This window comes from Apteryx mantelli, chromosome 17 (assembly GCF_036417845.1).
Source record: "Apteryx mantelli isolate bAptMan1 chromosome 17, bAptMan1.hap1, whole genome shotgun sequence".
Classification (NCBI taxonomy): Eukaryota; Metazoa; Chordata; class Aves; order Apterygiformes; family Apterygidae; genus Apteryx; species Apteryx mantelli.
The window spans coordinates 3,442,483-3,460,677 of record NC_089994.1 but is presented as its reverse complement, the minus strand read 5'-3'; the positions used below and the strand labels follow the sequence as shown (position 1 = coordinate 3,460,677).

The following is an 18,195-nucleotide window of genomic DNA, read 5'->3' as shown; positions in this document are numbered from 1 at the left end:
GACTGATAGGCAAACCCTCTCCTTCCGCATACTCTGCCAGTTCTGATGCTGAAAATAAGAGCTGCAATTGCTCTAGACTTGGCAAAGGAGTACACAGAAGAGCTGGGCACCACGCTTCACACACAAAGTGGCAGTGGAGTGGTTTGACATCTTTCCAGGTCTCCTGGAAGAGGAAGGAAAAAAATCCATTTTATTGGTCCTTTTATGCTCATTGTTATTAAAAGCGAATGGGGAGCACTGTCTGTCAGAAGCAAGGGGAGCTGCAAGCCAGACTGACTGGTCATCACCTCTATAATGCACAGAAGAGAAACATTGCATGGCTGGGATATGGCTGCAGACATCCCTTGGGGGTCTCCAAATGTCCAGCTTAGGAGAGCCCCATTGCCCTCTCTTTACATGATTGCAGTCTGGATACCCAGACTGGCCTGCCTGGCAAACCTCACTGAATGACACTTCACATCTGGGTGGTAGCTACCATGAGTTGTCAGCAGTTTCAGGGACTTCCCCAAACCCCACCCTGCTATTACATGTGTTTTCAACTCTACCTGAGCTCAGTTTCAGAAGGAAACAATCAGAGGCAGCAGGAAAACCCACATGGATCCTTCTCACCCCTCTGTAAAGTGGCAATTGACTGAGGAGGTTGATACAAACTCAGAGCATCCTGCCAGCAGATGCTGAGGGAGGCCTCCCTCTACTGGTTTGCTGGAGCCCCAAAGAGTCACCATCATTGGTCTGGGGACAACACAGCTGTGAGCTCTGCAGTAGCACAGCAGATACGCTACACAACTCAAAAGGGCAAAAATGTTCTTGTCATCATGAGCTGAAGGGTTGGTGGGATGATATTCAATCTGACTTAAAAAAAAAAAAAGGCAAAAAACACCACTTTCCTTCCTCCTGGAGTTTAGTTACCCTCTCCAGTGACGTGCAGGCTGCAGGGCTGTCATTTCAGGGATGCTTCAGAAGTGTGGTTTGCAAATCTGTGGTGTTCACAGCAGCTCCTTGGGAGCACTGGAGAAAGACACCTACCACCCACTCCTCTCAGAAAACAGAAAATACACCCAGACATTTGAAAGCTATATTTGCAATGTTCTGAAATACTTTTTCAAATAAATCTGGTAAATCTATTGGTATTCTTCCTCACTCTGACACTATTCAGCATATTTCAAAGCAGATTATGACACATGCACAGTTAGATGCCCCTCAGAGGTGGTTTCTCTGTTGCTTTAGAATGTCATCAAGTCATCTGTGTGAGCCACAGACCCTCTAAAGCCCAAGGAATAGGGAAGCCCCAAGATCTCTCCAGACATCTCAAGCCCTTCCATACCCAAGCATTGGCCCAAGAGCTTCCCAGCTAGCAGTCACCTGTCGTGAGGTCCATGACTGACAGCCCTTCACATGGCATCTGTTGGACCAGATCAGAGATGTTTGCCATGAAAACAGCTGCGGAAGAGAGATATTCCCATGCTGCTCTGACAGTAACTTAGCCAGGGTTAGGATAGGCAAGGGAATTGACAGGCATGCAGACTGACTGCTGGGGAAACTGATTAATCCCATGGATCTGCCTTCTTCCACCTTCTAAATAAAAAATTCCAGAAGAGGAGCTAAAAGTGGATGGGATGTATTCCTAGTTGGGTTCCTTCATGGATGCAACTGCTGTCCTTCGCTGCTTGCAGTTATGGAACTGCAGCAGGGGTGAATTATGGGACTGCAATGTGGATGAAAATGGATCTAAATGCCACAAAGGAAAGAGGAGGCAGGACCAGGAAGGGCAGGAAGGGCGCTCATGGTCTAGGCTAATTCTTGTGGCCAAGGAAGCTGTATGTTGTTCCAATGGAGGAGCCAGGCTAGCCATGCAATGATGAGGGAACCTGTGTGACACAAAGCAGTCTCCTTTTAGGTCTCTCCTTGGCACAGATCCTGCTGTATACATCAACAGTACTTCTGGCTGACTCCTCTTCTTTAGAAGATGGAACAGTGGGACAGGTAGCAATTGGAGCAACTTTTCCAGGTATCAGCTAAAGGGGCCAGATGGGATCCTGGCTTTGGAAAAACCTTGAGAAGGAACAAGGAGCCAGTACTGAGTCCTACCCTGTTCCCAGGGCACTGAGCAGTAGCATGGGGCAGTTGCCCCCCCCACCAGAGTCTCCTGTGAAACAAGCTGGATGTGATGTTCAGGAGCATAGGTAGGTCCTCTCCCAGCTGCTCAAGAAAGGAGCTTTCTTTTCAGCTGAAATGCTGAGGCTTTTCACTAAACCTGACCCTTCCTCACAGCTCTTCCCCTATAAGTCAGCATCTGCAGGGGTTGCCAGGAACTGACAGGACATATCAGGGGAAGGTCCACTCTTTACCTGCTCTATTCCTACACTGATCCCTGAGCATCATTCCTGCCAGAGACATCTCTGGCCTTAGACAGTCTCAGTGTGACGGCTCCTCCATTCCACAGCAATTCCCAAGGAAGGCCCCTTTCCAGTCTGTTCTGTTTCAGCTCTGCCCATCCTCCTCAAGGTGCTCAGGACAGCTGCATGTTTCTAACACTGCCTTCTGTCTCCAGCCTGGTCTACCTCTACTTCAGTTTATACCCAAGCCAAAGCTGTAGTGCTGAGTGAATACAGCAAAAAAAAAATTATTTCCAACAGACTGAGGACAAAGGCCCCTGCACTGCAAGTATTGCTCATGGAGCAAAGGAGCCAAAGCCACAGGTCCTGCAGCATGAAAATGCTCAGGGCTATCTTGCCGGGCACCTGCAGCTATCTCTAGCCTTGTGCCCCATGGCTGCCTGCTTTACCTGGCATCTCTGTCGTTGCATTGGTCAACATACACACGTATGGTCCACGATGGGCACCCAGCAGCACCAAGCCAAGCCCTTTGCTGCACTTTGAAGTGACAGAGGCAAACAGTGGAGCAGAGACTCCCCCCATCTGGCCCTCTTTGCTGCTCTGGGAAGGCCTACTGCAGTTCCTGTTCTTACCACTTAGATGGCGATAAGCTTTGCTCTGTGGTTTGCTGTGTTTCAGTTTGCTTAGCAGCATATGCATGTGGGCATGGGTTTGTGTGGCCAGATATACACGTATATGCATATATATATATATATATAGAGAGAGAGAGAGAGAGAGACATATATTCATACAATATGTAAGAAAATTTTATGTTTTGATACTGACCAGCTGTTGCTGACTTGAATAATTTCTCTTTGTTTCATGCTCAGCTCTGCTGTGTTTAAGATCCATTTCACCACTGTCACCCAGGATCTTTTTCATGTCTCTCTTTTATAGTCCCTAATAAAGGGACTATCATTTGTACCTCTGTACCCTGCTTGAGATAAATGTAATGATGTATCTTGCTTTTGTGCTACTTAAAACAATGTGTCTCTACTAATGCTCTCTTGCTTTCTCTGGGGCAGCATGGTCAAATCACCAACACCCTGCCAGACTTGATTTTCTCTGCCAGCTCCCCCCAGGTCCGGCCTGCTGTTTTCTTGAAACTTGTCCTGTACTTTACTTTGAATGCAGCAGGGAGTCAGAATTACGCCCACTGTTCCCTTCTATTCTTGGCCCTCCGCTTCCCTCACCTCCCAACCAAAATCTGTTCGCCTTCTGAAAATGGCTTTTATTTTCTGACTGTGAGAAAGCATCTCTCCCACAGGGGTTGTGGTGCCATTGGCTGTCACACTTCAGAGCAGAGCAGCCTGGGGCAGGGGTCTGTCCCCCCTTCACCTCGGTGATCCTTCGCTCCAGCCATGGTCAAGTGCCAAGTGGCTGAGCTGCCTTGTGGCAGCAGGTTTTGTGGCCTCTCCAATTGCTGTTTATTTCATTTATCGCTTGCTTTATACCAGAGCTGCTAGATTTATGGGAGTTGTCGCTGGAAATTATTGGTGCATCCGTATTTCTCTCCTTTAATGCCTGTGATTGCTGGGTGAGGCTGCACATGCTATTTGTCCCCCTTCCAAACAATGTCTCTGTCGAATCAACAGGAACAGATTATTCATCTGCTGCAGGAGGCTAATTGCAAACAGTCATAAAGCAAAATATTATTTCAATGCAAAGTAATGGACAGTGCTGTCTCTGCACCATATGGCACCCTGGTTCGAACACGGTCTGATCTGGCCACCTGAACACAACCCTTGTGCTAGCTCTCTTCCACTTGCTTAAGGGCTGTTCATTTAATGGGACATTTTCCTCAGCAAGGCAGAAATGGGCATAATTATTCAGAATCCAAACAGAGCACCCACAATGCCAGAGCTGAGTGACTCGGGTCTGAAGAGAAGTGACAAGCCACAAACTCACATCAAGACACAGCATAATAGCTGCATCCAGTTCCCCAGAGTTTCTGTACATCTGTCTGCAGCATGGGAAATTGTCAGTTGCTCTCTAGGGCTTTGAAATCTCTGAAGAAAAAAAACAAACAAACCAACCACAAAACCCTCAAATCAGCATCCCTAAGTTTCCCATTCTAAAATGCTTAGACAAAGGGGTAATTCCCTTGGACTTTGGAGAAGGGCAAAAGTCATGAAAGCAACAGTGGAAACCTCTTAATCCAGAAATGCTACTGCAGTGTTTTTCTAGAGATGAGGTTTCAGTGTCCCACTCTCCTGGCATCCTCCAGCGTTCATGGTCAGACCATATTGCCCATGATACACCATGACATTCACCCTTGATGAGCAGCTCAGTACAGCATGAGCATTCTTGCATGCCTTCTCCTGGTCCAAAATTGGTCAGTATGGCCTCAAGAAGACCTGACTTTAAAGTAGATGGGGACAGGAGACATCGGGCTCACAATTCTTATTATCACTGCTAGGTCTGTAAATCAAGTGGTTGGTTTTCAGATAGTCAAACTTTCAATGAAAAAAACCCACCCTGATATCCATGGGATGCTGATTCTTCCCACAGAGAAACATGTGAACCACCAGCCTTCCGTTATTCTGTTTTTTCATGAAAACCACTTTCTTTAGGAAACTACAAGTATACTTCATTTTTCCTGGGGATACACTATGCAGGAGCAGACTTTTAGTCATCTCTTCACCCTCTTAATTGTAATATGAAGGGACAGATGAGTGCTAGTGGCCACCAGATCAGTTGGGCTCCTGAGGTGGTCTAATCATGAAAGGCCTACTAGGCCCAGGCAACTGTCAAGATTACCAGCTCACCCTCATTGAATACGGCTGTATTTTTTGCCCAGATGCTCACTTCCATAAATTTCTCTCACCACTTCCCATTTCACCCCTGCGAATCAGGTGCGCATACATTCATGTGCCTTGTGTCAACAGAACGAACCCACTGCCTTGACAGCAATACTTGGAAAGTTTTGTTAAGAGCCAGTTGAATACCTTTGTCAGCATTTTCTTTGGGTTATTTCTTAAAGCTGAAATGTTCTTTGTGAAGTCTCAATATTTTCAGTCCACATCTTCCTGAGGAGTCATTATGGTCCAGGGTAGCAATAATGAAACAGTAATGATGTAGCCTGGTGTTAGCTGGGCTGAGATATGCAGCTCTAAAAGGCCAAATATTAGCACGTAGGAAGACCACAGTAGTTTGGGACAATGATTGTCAAAATGGATCAAGCACAAATCCACCAGATTTGAATGCACTGTTTGAGTATTACTGTAATCCCTTGAATATAGAGCCTGTTTTAGGTCAAAAGTCAAGATCTGAAAAACTCCAACTTGCCACCAGCTCTCTCCAAGTGATGGTGGGGCTCATGTTTAATCTATAAACCTTCTTATATTGTGGGTAATACATTGTTCTTCAGGTCTTCTGCCTGGGTTGACATGATCAGAGATGGAAGATTCTGTTCTGAATTTTAACATTTGACATATCGACTCCATGTCCTCCACACTATGCTTTCAGGAAAACACGCACAAGAATTTTGTTTAGTTCTAATGCATAGAAGACAATAAATGGTAGTGAAAATTTCACTTTCTATGAAACATCTTACCACACTCCACTCTAGTCTGCTGGTTTGCATGCAGAAGGGGTGAGTTATTAAGACCATGACTGCACTGCAGTCTTTTGAAAATCAAGTGAAACTGTGGCATTTGAAGAACCATGGGACATCAAGTCAAAATGATGAAGCTACTCCAGCCTGACTTGTCCCAGCTGAAGGTCCAGCCCAGGAGGATCCAAAGAGAGCTCAAAACACTTTGGAGGGAGTAGCGTTTGCAGACAACTGAACAAGTAATCACTGTCACATCCCAGCTTCCTATCTTGCACCTTCCTCCAGCTCCATATGTTCTTTGCCATGCACAATTATTATTTTTTTTGCTCTTTAGCCAGTTTCTCATGCACCAGGCCATGCCCAGCCCTAGACTCATCAGAAAAAATGTATTAGGATGGGACGCTGAATCACAAATATGATTCAGACTCAGTCTGCTATTAGTCCCCATATCCTGACCATCCTGCCTGAGGCCAATGGCATTTGCCTGGCCAGATGTGCTCTTGGGAAGTCCCAAGCTACACTTGAACTCATTCTTCTTGAGGGTCAATTTCTTTTCCTAAGAATATTTGGAAGGTTCCAAAAGGGTGACTGCCTAGGTGCAGTTCTTGGTTCATCACATAGGTGGTTTCCTGCTTGCAGCATATATTCCTTTATTCTGGAATGCTATGTCATTATGTGGCACAGCTGTGCTGGAGTAGGTCCCATGTGGTTTGCTCAGACTAGCACAACTTGCCTCCAGTGAGCCCTGTTCCTTTCTTCTTTTGCTGTTTCTTCTTCTTCTCTCACCTTTTCACCTCCCATCTCTGTTCCAGATCCTGTTACAAAGTGGATTCCTGTCTTTCATCTCTCTTAGATGATGGCAGCAGGGAGAGGGGATGAGTCCAATCCTCAGCCTGGAATGGCCTTGCCTTCACTGTCTCTGGACAACCCTTGGAGCTGGTTCTTGCTTGGTAGCAAATCCACATTAGTTGTGAGGGACAAGTACTAGCAAAGTGGTGACAACACACTCTACTTGCCTCCCCACCGCTGTGCCTGCCTCCAACACAGCACTGCTTAAGATATAGGAGCATCCCTGGAAATTTCTGCAGGCCCCGCAGGGTTTCAAGTTAAGACATGAGCTGGGAGAGTAATTTGAAATGAATAATTTATTTTGGTGAATTTTGCTTCCCTCTGTTTACAGATTGTCTAGGAGCAGATTGCAGCTTTCGCACCTCAATTCATTATTGGAAACTATTTGCAGATAGTTCCTGGTCTGTAACTCATTTGCTAACTCTGTTGGGAGTACTGCAGATCTGAAATCAGAGCTGTTTTGATTGGTCATGTGGTACTGCCATGCTCTCATTCCCCCATGAAATATATGCAACGTTTAGAATCAGGCTTTAGGGGCAGATGCTCCTAATCACAAATTTGTTGTTCATTTTTTGCCAGTGCTCTCCAGTAGCCCTTCTGCATGCCCCTACAACTGCCCCTGCCAGGACATCCATCAACATCAAGAGAGTAGGAGTCAGCCTTAAAAAATGAATAATCTCTTCTTCATCTTAAAATGAAAAAAAGAAGAAAAAAAAAATCCCAAACAGGTGAAGCAGCAGAGGCACTCCTCCAATGGGATAAAGCATATATCAAGGCAGGGAAACAATACACAACAATGCCCATACAGGATTGGCCCCATCACAGTAGAGACATGGTCATCTGAGGGGGAAATCAAATTGCTGACCCCTTTACTGAACACAGGTACTACAGTCCAAGCCATCAGAGTGCTGGACTTGGGAAGAGCACAGCTTTAGAAATTCAAGCTTGTGAGCAGTTATAAGACCTGGAGGGTCATTCCCAATACTGGTGTGGCTGCGATGGAGTAGCCACTCTGAAATTATTGTTCTCAGGAATCTTCCCATTCCCCCGAACACTGCGTCCATCACCACCTTCCCCCCGACAATGATCCAGGGATTGTCATGGTGTACGTGCAGGATCTGGTCATCCTGATCTATCACTCTGTTGAAGGGGCACTGGGAGGGGTTTCCACCCCAAACACCTACACCATTTGGATATCTTATCCTTCTGGAGGTTTAGCATTCACAGTCATGGGTGAGAGCTGCCACAGAGCACAATGCAGCAATGGGGAGCTGTTCCTGTGACCCCCCAGAAGAGGAACTATGACTATGCTGGGGTCCCATGGATCTGCAACTAGGGCACTGGGTAGGCCTGTGGAAAGCAGAGCCATGCTGGTTCAACGCTGCAAAGACCCAGCCTCATTCACTCTGCAGTCAAGACACTGGGAGTGCACAGGGTTCCCTTGGCTCAACTTCGTGGAGGAGCAGGTTTTACTTTTGGTCCCTGTTTTGAGTTGTTCTACCCTGTCCCTGCCCTTCTTCTCCCTTCCCTTGGCTCACTTTGCACATGCTGATGAGAATCTCCCCCTCTCCTTTGGTCCCTGCCATCATGAATCCTATCAAATCCAGCATTTGTGAGGAAAAGCCCCCCCCCTCCCCCCCCCCCCCCCAGAAATCCAGGGGAACAATGTACCCCTTGAACAGCTCACTTGGGATGTGAGACTCTCTCAGCAGGACCTACAAGTACCAAGATCCACCTCAGAGGCCATTGTTCTGAATCAAGAGTCTGGCCAGGCAGCCCCTGGAGGATACCTTTTAGGACCTTGTGTTCCCCCTCTTCAAAGTCCATTTAGCATCTTTCACTGATGCTTGTTACTTTACAGTCGGTGTAGAGCAAACTTAGGGCAGCTCCAAGCTGTGTGCAAACTCTCATCCAGCTAAATCCCCTTAAGACCTCAAACTGAGCAGCTTTGTGTGAGAAATGCCTGGATAAATCTGGAGTCCTTCCTGCACTGCCCTACAGATGCTCTGAAGGATTCTTGGCGCGTTCCAGTCTCAGCAGTCCCGCCAGGATCAGGTGGGAACCTTTTACTGCAGGAGGAGAGGGGATTGATATGTCAGACTGAAGCGAGTGCTGAGATGATTTATAGGAATGACTCGTCCAAGCCAACCCCATTGCTCAGGCAGAAGAGGCCTGAAATCTGAGAGAAATCACGAAGCAGAAGCTCTGAGGCTCATAATTCACCTTCCTAGAAGAAGTATCCATGGGGAATCACTGGCTGTGCAGGGGGTAGATGCGCTGACAGAGCGAAAGTTTTTCTCACTTTCCCTTGGCCATCGAGACTTTGCAAGGCTCTGGTGCAGTTTGTCATGACAATGGGAACAAAACAGCAAAAAGGACCAATACAGACATTCAGTGCCTTTTCCTGAACTAACATGATATGGTAATGCACTGAGGCAGCTGACAGAGACAGACTGCCCTGCCTGCTGTGGGGGGATGGATGGCTCACGCCACACAGAGATCACATCAGGGCCCAGGAAACAATCCGCATGTTTTCTGGCATAGCACCTCTCCATGCATAGGATCCCAGGAGTCACCAGCCATGCTTCACTCTTCTGGTTACTGGGATCTCTCTGCAGTGTGCTGTTTGCCAGCACAGCTGTCTGAGACATTCTGGATGTCCAGGACACATTGCTCACTGGGGTCTCCTATTGCAGGAAAGAAATCAGTCCTGGAGTGTAACCTGGGACTGTCACAGACAGATATATGGTGTGCAGGCAGGATGATTCAACATTGCATTTGCGGCAGTCTGGTATACTGAAAGAATCACTCTGTAGACATGTGACTTACCTGCCCACCAGTATGCTGGTTTTCATTAGTTCAAGTCTCAAAAATGGAACAGTAACTACTCTGAGTATCTGGATAAATCATGCCAGCACAACACAATTCATGCTTATGAGTGCAAACTTCACCAAGAAGCCTTGCTGATCTCTCCCCAAGCCTGCATGTTTGGTCAGTCTGCAGGGGATGTACTTTCAGTTGCTGAAAAGGTCCAAGAAAGAGTCATGACCTATGTGCCTTTCATATAGGACAACAGGTGGACAGCATAACACATAAACCATGTCAGTACCCCGAGTGTTGGTGAGTCTTTGGAGCCCTTCCAAATTTGTATCCCAGAATGTGGCCCACTTTTTTCTGCCTATGGCCATCCTCTGAGGAGGTGGAAAATTCTTAAAACCAGGGTCTCCTTGGGTATCCAGAAGGATGACTCTTGCCTAGGGCTCCAAAGAGATCCTCATCTTTCAGAGAAAGTGATATTTCCTGATCTACTGACTGTCCATGCTGCATTATACACCATGTGCTCACTTCTATTCCCATCTCCTGCAAGTCCACATAGTTCCATCATGGAGCCTAGGCACAATGGCAAACAAATTCATCTTGTAGTGCTCTTTCCCTGCCTCCTTGTATTCCTCCAAGAGATACTTTCAGATGCCTACATCCACATCAGGCATAGGACAAGTGTCCTATGCCACAAGGTGGTGGGGAGGAAAGGTGAAAAGATTTTGTTGGATCTCACAATTGGGAGTGTGCACTTGGGGCACAGTGATGTGGGCAAGCATTCATTCATTCATGTGCCCTTTCCCTTTCTGTAGACAGGTGCTGGGGGCAGAGGAGTGTCTCCAGAAGCCAGATGCACAGGTTGGTAGGCTTGCCCATACCTCTGTCCCTGCAGCATGAGGCACTGATATTGGGTAACCAGCAGGGTCCCCGGAAGAAGGCTGAGCAGCAGGAAAAGGATGAAAGCTGCTCTTGACTTACTATGTGGATTCAGGAATCAGCTCCAGTAGGTCTTACTCTAATAAATGGGTGGGTTTAAGAGTGACAAAGGGCAGTGGCTTCCCCATTTTATAGTGCCCTCCCTATTTCTGTGCATCTCAACTGCACAGGTTGGGTGTGGGGTGGGGTAAGATTTGCATTTTTGTTGTGCATTGTTTTGTACAGCAGGAAGCCAAGGGGATCTTGAGCCATGCCTGGGTGTCCGTAGAAGGACAGGGGGCTCAGTAGCAGTAAATAGGCTGAGTTTCTCTCCATCCCGAAAGGATAGAGCAGGGGGTGGAAAGGCAGCACTTGTCAACAAATCTCAGGGCCCAGCTCTTGCTGGGAAAGTCTGAGCACGCTTGTGCTGTCTGAGCAGTTTGGCCTGCTCCCAGACGATACGCTGAGATGAGTGATGTGGGAATCTGTGCTCACTGCAAAGGCAAAAATTGGCTGCTTCCATCTGTATTATTTCCACCCAAAGAAGACATGGCTAACTTCAGAGCTCCTTGCCCAAATAGCTTCCTGATCAGCATGAGGGCAGGGCCAAGTGCTAAGGAGCTCTTGAGATGGAGATGATTTCACTGCATAGGCAGTAACACACATGCACTGTGCGAGTCCCACACTCCCCAGGTGCACAGGGCCACGCATGTGGGAAACTGTGATTCTCCCATTCAGCCTCACTTCCGCCTTCTCCTCAGCACCCTTAGATAGACACCAAGAATGTGCTCCAAATGCATGTTAGAGCCTCTCTGCTCACAAACAAGGGTTAAAGACAGCAAGTGAACAGTTGAAGCTTTGCAAACAAGACCCACAATCCAAAGGAAGAGAATTGATCTAAGTGTGATCAAGAATTAGGTAGAGACGAACATGTAATTATCCAGTCAAAGCAAGGTGTCTCTTGAGCTTGGTGAATGTTGGCTCCATTCCAAGCTGCAAATGAGCTGCACCGAATTACTCACACTGTAATTGCAAGCCATCTCAGATCTCCCCGGAGATCTCCTACTTGGGAGACTCCTCTTTCAAGCAGTCACTGCTAGACAATGCTTAGCTAAGTTGGGAAATGGAAAGCGTAAATGACCAACATGCAAGCACAGTAGGAAAGCTCATCTCCTGTATTTGGTACAGTAGCTTGTACAACAAGTTGGCACTAGGGTTTTGGATCAGTATAGAGTCTGCCATACTCTGGCACACCAGTTTACAAGCCAAGGTCACAGCCACCATGTTACTTCATGGTGACCTGTGTGTAACAAATTGTTAGATCTTAAAACAGCCCAAAGTGGTGCAGGAATCTGCATGAAAAGTCAGACCCAGTCCTCTCCTGATGTACTTTCTCCATTTCAAAATTAACCTTTCAGAAATGTCAGCCAAACAGCCACATGCAGCTTGCTGCCTTCCTGGGAGAACCCTTTAATTTTTGGCATTGTGACTCTAACTTTAGTTAACTCCTTCATTGCTCATGATCATCTTCCTGTCCTCTCCAAGACCACTCCAGCTTCAATGTTCTTTTGCTTACAGTAATCTTGGTGCTCTGCATGTAGGTGACCTGTCTTTCCTGATGCACCACTTGGGATGCCAATGTCAGAGGGCACTATTGAAATATGGCTGCATGAAGGTGTGTTTAAAATGGAGTGGGAGTCACCCTAATGTGTGGTGGCTGTACTGTTACTGCAGAAGGAGCAAGGCTGGAGACAATCATCTTCCTTCCCCTCCCCAGGAGATATCCACAAATCAATGAGGGGCACTTTCAGTGGACTGCGTGGTAACACTCCTTGTCTCTTCCCGGACCTCACTTTTCCTTCATTCTTAACGAACCCAGCCAAACCTTCCATTCCTTTAGAGCAGCCTGTCACCTGCCACAGACTGGCGCAAGCACCCAAAGATTATGGCTAGCTGCAGTGCAAACCATGGTCCCATCCAAGCCAGGAGGGTCCCAGTCGTTGACCTTGTAAGGGCATAGTGCTCCCTTGGCAGCATGTTCATTAAGTGCTGTTTTGGACAGTGCATGCAGAGCTCATAGAGCAGAGAGGGTCTGTATGGTTCAAAGCTGTAGTGTGTACAAGCTGGCAGGGTGAGGTAGGGCTGCAGGATATACTGGATATGGTACAGATATGGAAATAGGATGGATAGCGGTACAACCGGAGATTGCCCTGACGCAGAGCAAGTAGGAGGAACAGGGCTGCAGTATATGCAGGCATGCAAGGTGAAATGAGTAGAGAAGGCTTCAGTAGGTATATGACTAACCTGGAATGCAATTACAGATTCAGGCTGGAGGTCAGGGAAGGAGAAGAACTAGGGAATCATCCCTGCACCCTTGCACTCTGGAGGGGCAGAAAAAACAGTGTGCAACAGGCTAGGTCTCCTCCTGCTCTCCCCAGATGTCATCTCCCATCTCCAGGGGAATGAAGGAGAAGGACCCAAGGCACCTTAGGCCATGCCTTTACATTTGGCCCATGTTAGAGGGTTGTTTACAGTCCTCCTGGATCATGCTTAGGTGGGATTTCAAAGGTGGACAACTGCAAGTGAAAGCTGTACCAGGGGAATGAGGAACTGAAATAGCCCACAGCTGAGAAGTCTGATGCAAGGGAAAGCGCCCTGACTGGCTAAGGGGAAAAAGTTAATAAGATTTGTAAGGTAAGGTAGCTAGGTCAGGCATATAACTGGACAGAATTATTTGCACCCCTCACTGTGACCTGAACCCATGGAGCTTAACGAAGTAGGAGGCAGTGCCTCACAGATCTCATAACTCTTCCTTCATGCTTCTTCCCTAGTCCAGCTCCTGGTGCCACCCTGCCTTGTCTCTGAGCTGAGTTCTGACTGGCACAAACCAGCCATCACAGATGAGCAGGGTACCTGCTCCCAGACTCCCCACATGCCCAGTCCCAGCTCCAGTGCTTGTGCAAATATGTGATGAGGGCATTCCATAAGGTCCATTCCGCCTCCAGCTATTTCCAGGCAAGTCCACAAAATATATGCCTCCAAAGATGAATGCTATTGCATGTGAACATGGCTGCATTTACAAGTGAGAAGCTATGTCGTGTGCTGAGAAAAGCCAGATTCATCTCTGTTCTGCTAGTGGCACTGAAGGCCATGCTAGATTCCCAGGTGAGGGAGGCCCTGGAAGAGGCCACGATGTAAACTGTCCAGTGCTCTAGGTCCTACCTCGGACTCTGAACCCCTGTTCTTGAGTTACAGCAGAATAATACAGTTTCTTCAGAGCTCACAGAGCTCTCCAGCTTCCTGCAGTTCTACAAGTTGGTGAATGTTAATGATGACACAGTGCAGACAAAGCCCATACGCTGTGGGACAAACAAGCTACACTCACATAGCTCAGGACACCGCTGCACTGACCTGCAGTCCCTGATTCCATCTCAGGGCCTATTTCATAGCCCTGCCAGCTGCAGACCTCCTATTCTTCTGGTCCTGGGTATCTGGAAGCTCTGTGCCTCAGCCCTGCTTTGCAGCATGCTGGTTCTATTGATCTGTCCATATATCCTAGCAGTGACCTTTCCCCCTCTCTGCTCTCACACTTCAGTTGTGGAAGACAGACAAAATGTCAGCAAAAAATATCTGAAGACATCTGGAAGACTTATCTCCTAGGTATCTCTGGAGAGCTGAGACTGTTTGCATAAATACAGCACATACTCCATAGACTACCTCCAGCAGTCTCAGACGCCTAACTAACCATTCTTTTGGTTACATTTCTTTTCTCCATAGATGAGTGTGGTGTCAGCATGAAGCACCACAGAGATCTCTGAGTGAAATGAGATAGCGTATTGTACACAGGAGAACCAGTTTCCTGGCTCATCTTGGGACAGTCCCTACATGGTATGATGCAAACTGGGTAAGCCTTCAAGAGGTGTGGTTACCACACAAGCCCTGAATACAAGCAGCTCTGGAGTTGGTCATGATTAGGGGGACAAGCCATAATAGGGGAATGAATATTCAATAATGTACATATACATATGTATACATACACATTTATACACACACACACACACACACACACACATGCACATAAATACACACAAACTTATTTCCAGTAGCAGTCTGAAGCCTCTCACTAGTAGTGATAGAGATGCCATAGCTTAATGTTCAAGATTTCTCTGGCATCATCCTTCTGCCCTCTTTTCCCCAGCAAACAGATGAGTTCAGTTAATGAGATTTGGATTTCTGCTTCCCAGGACTGCAACTGGAGAATGGAACCAGCCTATGCAGTAAACACCTGTCTGCTTCAGGGTGAAGACCTGAGGTCAGGGAAGGAGGAAAGCCTGTGGGAAGACTGAGGAGGATGGGAAACCCAGCTTCACCTAGCTTCATTTACAGCCAGTGTAAACTTCACTTTTTTGGGGGGTAAGTTGTGGTAGGTTGTTGTCCTTCCTGTATACATGAGAGAGATCCCAAAAGAGCAGGGGTGGGATGCGGTGAGAGGGCCCAGCCATGCAAGAAGGGAAAAGAAGAACTCTCTCTTTCAGCTAGGGACTCTGCTCAAGGTGCCTGCTTTTTGCTGGGCTTCCTCTGGGGAAATGTGGTCACTCTGTACCAGCACAGGCAGAACCTGGCAATGAGGCCTGGGGCACTGGCTGGCATAGCAGAAAGAAGCACTGCAGTTTCAAGTGTCTCTTGTCCCCTCCCCAGATAAGGATCCCGGCTTCTCGTGGTCCCAGCTGACCGTGGCAGGGGAAGAAGCCCCCATCAAGGCCTCCAGACCCTGGGGCTCCTCTGCTTCCCGCTGGGGGCTGCCGGGGGCCAGCGCTGCAGAGGCCACGGCTGCTCCATCACGAGCCCTAGGGACCCTGGGGCGAGCCGCGACCGCCGAGCCGAGCCGAGCCGAGCCGAGCCGCCCCGCGCCGCGCCGACGGGCTGCGGGCTGCGGGCAGGCCCGGCGCCGCTCCCCGGCTGCCGCGGGAGGCCCGGAGCAGCAGGCCGGCGGGATCCCCGCAGCCGCCCGGCCGGCCCTTTCCGCGGCTTCCTTTAGGTGGCACCTCTCCTCCAGGAATGAGCCGCCTGCCCCGGCGCGGCGCGGTCCCTCGCCGCCCGGGCGGCCCGGCCGCGCACCGCGCACCGCGCACCGCGGGGGGCCCGCGGCGGTGCCGCCGCCGCCGCCGTCGGAGCGGCCTCTGCGCGCTCCGTCTGCCCCCGGAGCAGCCCCTCCCTCCATCCCGTGCCCGTCTCCCCCGTCCTCCCTCTCACTCCTCCAGCCAGTAAATCCGATCTAGGCTGATTCCTCTCACGTCAAACCACATGATCCCATAAAACATTCATCGCCTCTCCATCCCTGCGCCCTGCTCGCTCGTTCCCGGGATACAGTGCAGCAGGCTCCGCGCTCCCAGCCCGCCGGCGGCTCTGCCTCCGCGGGATCCGCCGCAGCCCCGGCCCGGCCCGGTCCGGCCCGGCCCCGGCCCCGTGCGTGCGGCGGGCGGGAGGGAGGACGGAGGGAGGAGGCAGGCAGGCGGGCAGGCGGGCAGGCAGGCAGGGAGGGGGAGCCTCGCCTGGATGCTGACTCCAGCTCGGGGGCTGCTCATTCCCCCGATGAGCGAGGGCACCGGCACAGGGAGAGCCCCCTCCCCGTGCGCCGCCGCTCCGCGCTCGGGCTGAAGTTTTGCACGAGGATCTGCCCCGCTTTTGCAAGGATTGTACCGCTGCCGCTCGACTTTGCGCCTCCAGACGTGCCTTCCCCGACCCCTAAGATGAAGAGGGCGATAGCTGAAGGTAGGTGCATCTCCCTCCCCGGGGCTCCCCCTCTGCCCCGGGAGTGGCAGGGCAGGGCAAAGCGGGTGTCTCCCCAACTTTGCACGGTACCGGGAACTTCCCTCGCTGCAACTTTCTTCCGTGGAGTCGGCGGAGCGGCCGGGTTCCGCCTGTCTCCGCCGCGGGGGGGGGGGGGGGGGGGGGGGGGGGCAGGACCCCCGGCGGCTGGGGCCGAGCCCGGCCGGCGGGGACACGACGGGAGGCCGAGGCGCAGCCCGGCGGGGCGCCCGCCGCCTCCCTCGCCAGCGCTCCTGGCGGCTGCCGTTTGGACCGGGCGAGGCGAAGGCGCCGGCGGCGGGGAGGGCCCCGCGGCGGAGACGGGAGCGCCGCGTTTGCAGAAGGAGCGGAGACACGAGGCTGGAAGGGGAACGGAGGGCGCGGACTGAGCTGCGCACGGCGGGCTCCTGCCCCAGCCCCAGACCCCGGAGTAGGTCTGAGAGCTGGAAGAAGGGCGGAGAGGTTGAGACCCTTGGGGGCCGGTCCGCCCCCCTGCCCCGGCTCGGCCTCGGGGTGACCGGGCTCCCCCCGAAGTTGGGGCAGGTAAAGTGTTAAAGAGGATGGGCCGCCGGTGGAAGCGGCGTCCTGTGGCTCTCAAGACTGCCTCCCAGAGGGGTACAAATCTTGCTGGTAAAGGTAGCCGCGTTGCTCTGAATGCTGGCGGAATTGCAGCGCCTGCGAGGAGAGAGAGGAGCTGGGAAGCCGGGGCGGGGGGGGGACGGGAGCAGCCCGGGTTCCCTCCCGCTCCAAGCCCGGTTGATGGGGGCAGGGAAGGGAGAGCGCCGACCCAGCTTTCCTGCGTCCTTCGCGGGAGGCTGCGGCACCGGGGAAGGGCCGGGGCAGCGGCCGAGGTGGGCGGAGGAGCCGTGGGCCGAGCCGGGGCCCGGCCGCCCCCACCGGGGAAGCCGGCGGGGGGCTCCCTGGACGTGGGGCCGCGGCGAAAGGACGGGGATGAGCGGGATTTAGCGAGAGCGGCAAGCAGCGCTTCGTTCCCTAAGTGCTCCCCTGCTCTCCTTGGTCTCAGCTCGGTGTCCGCGAGCGAAAGGCTGGGAGCAGCTGGGGGTGCAGCGGGAGCACACGGCTCGCTGCGCAGGTCGGGATGGGCTTGCTCCGCCGAGTGAGGAGTGCACAGCATGCCGCGGGGGCGGCCTTCCCTGGCACCCAGCGTGGCATCGCCGCCCCAGAGAGCAGAGCCATCTCCTCTCGCTGAAAATAGCCCTGTTCCATCTGCTCTGACAGTCCTGACAATAGCCTTTGTTTCCCAGCTCCTGGTGTGGGTCTGTGTTAGCAGCAATAGCTGGAAGCTGCTGTTGCTTTTTAAGGTATGCAGCTGTACGATCGTGGCTTGAACATTTGCAGTCGCTCAGGGTGAAACCTGAAATAAAGACCTACATTTTGAAGAAGATGTTCTCACACTGCAGGTTCTGACCACTTGGAGAATCATGTGCCACCCAGGTGTATTATTGGAAACCCAACCCACGGGTTGCAATTTTTAACTGGAGTGATCAACCCATTGTAGAAGCTCCACTGCTGTCCAGGCTGCTGGTCAAGAGAGTGTTTAGCATGCACTACCTCTTGCTGCATGGAGTCTCTTTGCATGCCATCTCTGGCTTGCTTCCTCTTTCCATCAGTGACACAAATATAGCCTTTTTTGTTTGTTTTTTTGGAGGATGCTCTGGCTGATGTATTTGTGATGCTCCAAGTGCTGATCCAAATGACACATACTGTACTTTGGAGAGTATAAAATGTTTTTAATTTTGAAATGGCCCATTTATTTATGTTTGGAAAGCATCTTGGGAGCAGGTTGCAGTGGTGGCTTCTCCTGTGGTCCCTTAGGGGGTACTGATATTTCAGCATTCATTTGTTATTTGC

At 50.6% G+C, this 18,195-nt stretch overlaps 1 protein-coding gene across 1 annotated transcript in view; it reads left to right on the top strand.

The window, feature by feature from the left end:
• The first annotated feature begins 16,036 nt into the window (after positions 1 to 16,036).
• RTN4R (reticulon 4 receptor) overlaps positions 16,037 to 18,195 on the top strand; it is an 87,114-nt gene continuing 84,955 nt past the window's right edge. Inside the window, exon 1 of the mRNA XM_013954791.2 lies at positions 16,037 to 16,287. Coding sequence (XP_013810245.1) covers positions 16,266 to 16,287 — 22 coding nt within the window. The 5' untranslated portion in view covers positions 16,037 to 16,265. The remainder of the gene's footprint in view (positions 16,288 to 18,195) is intronic.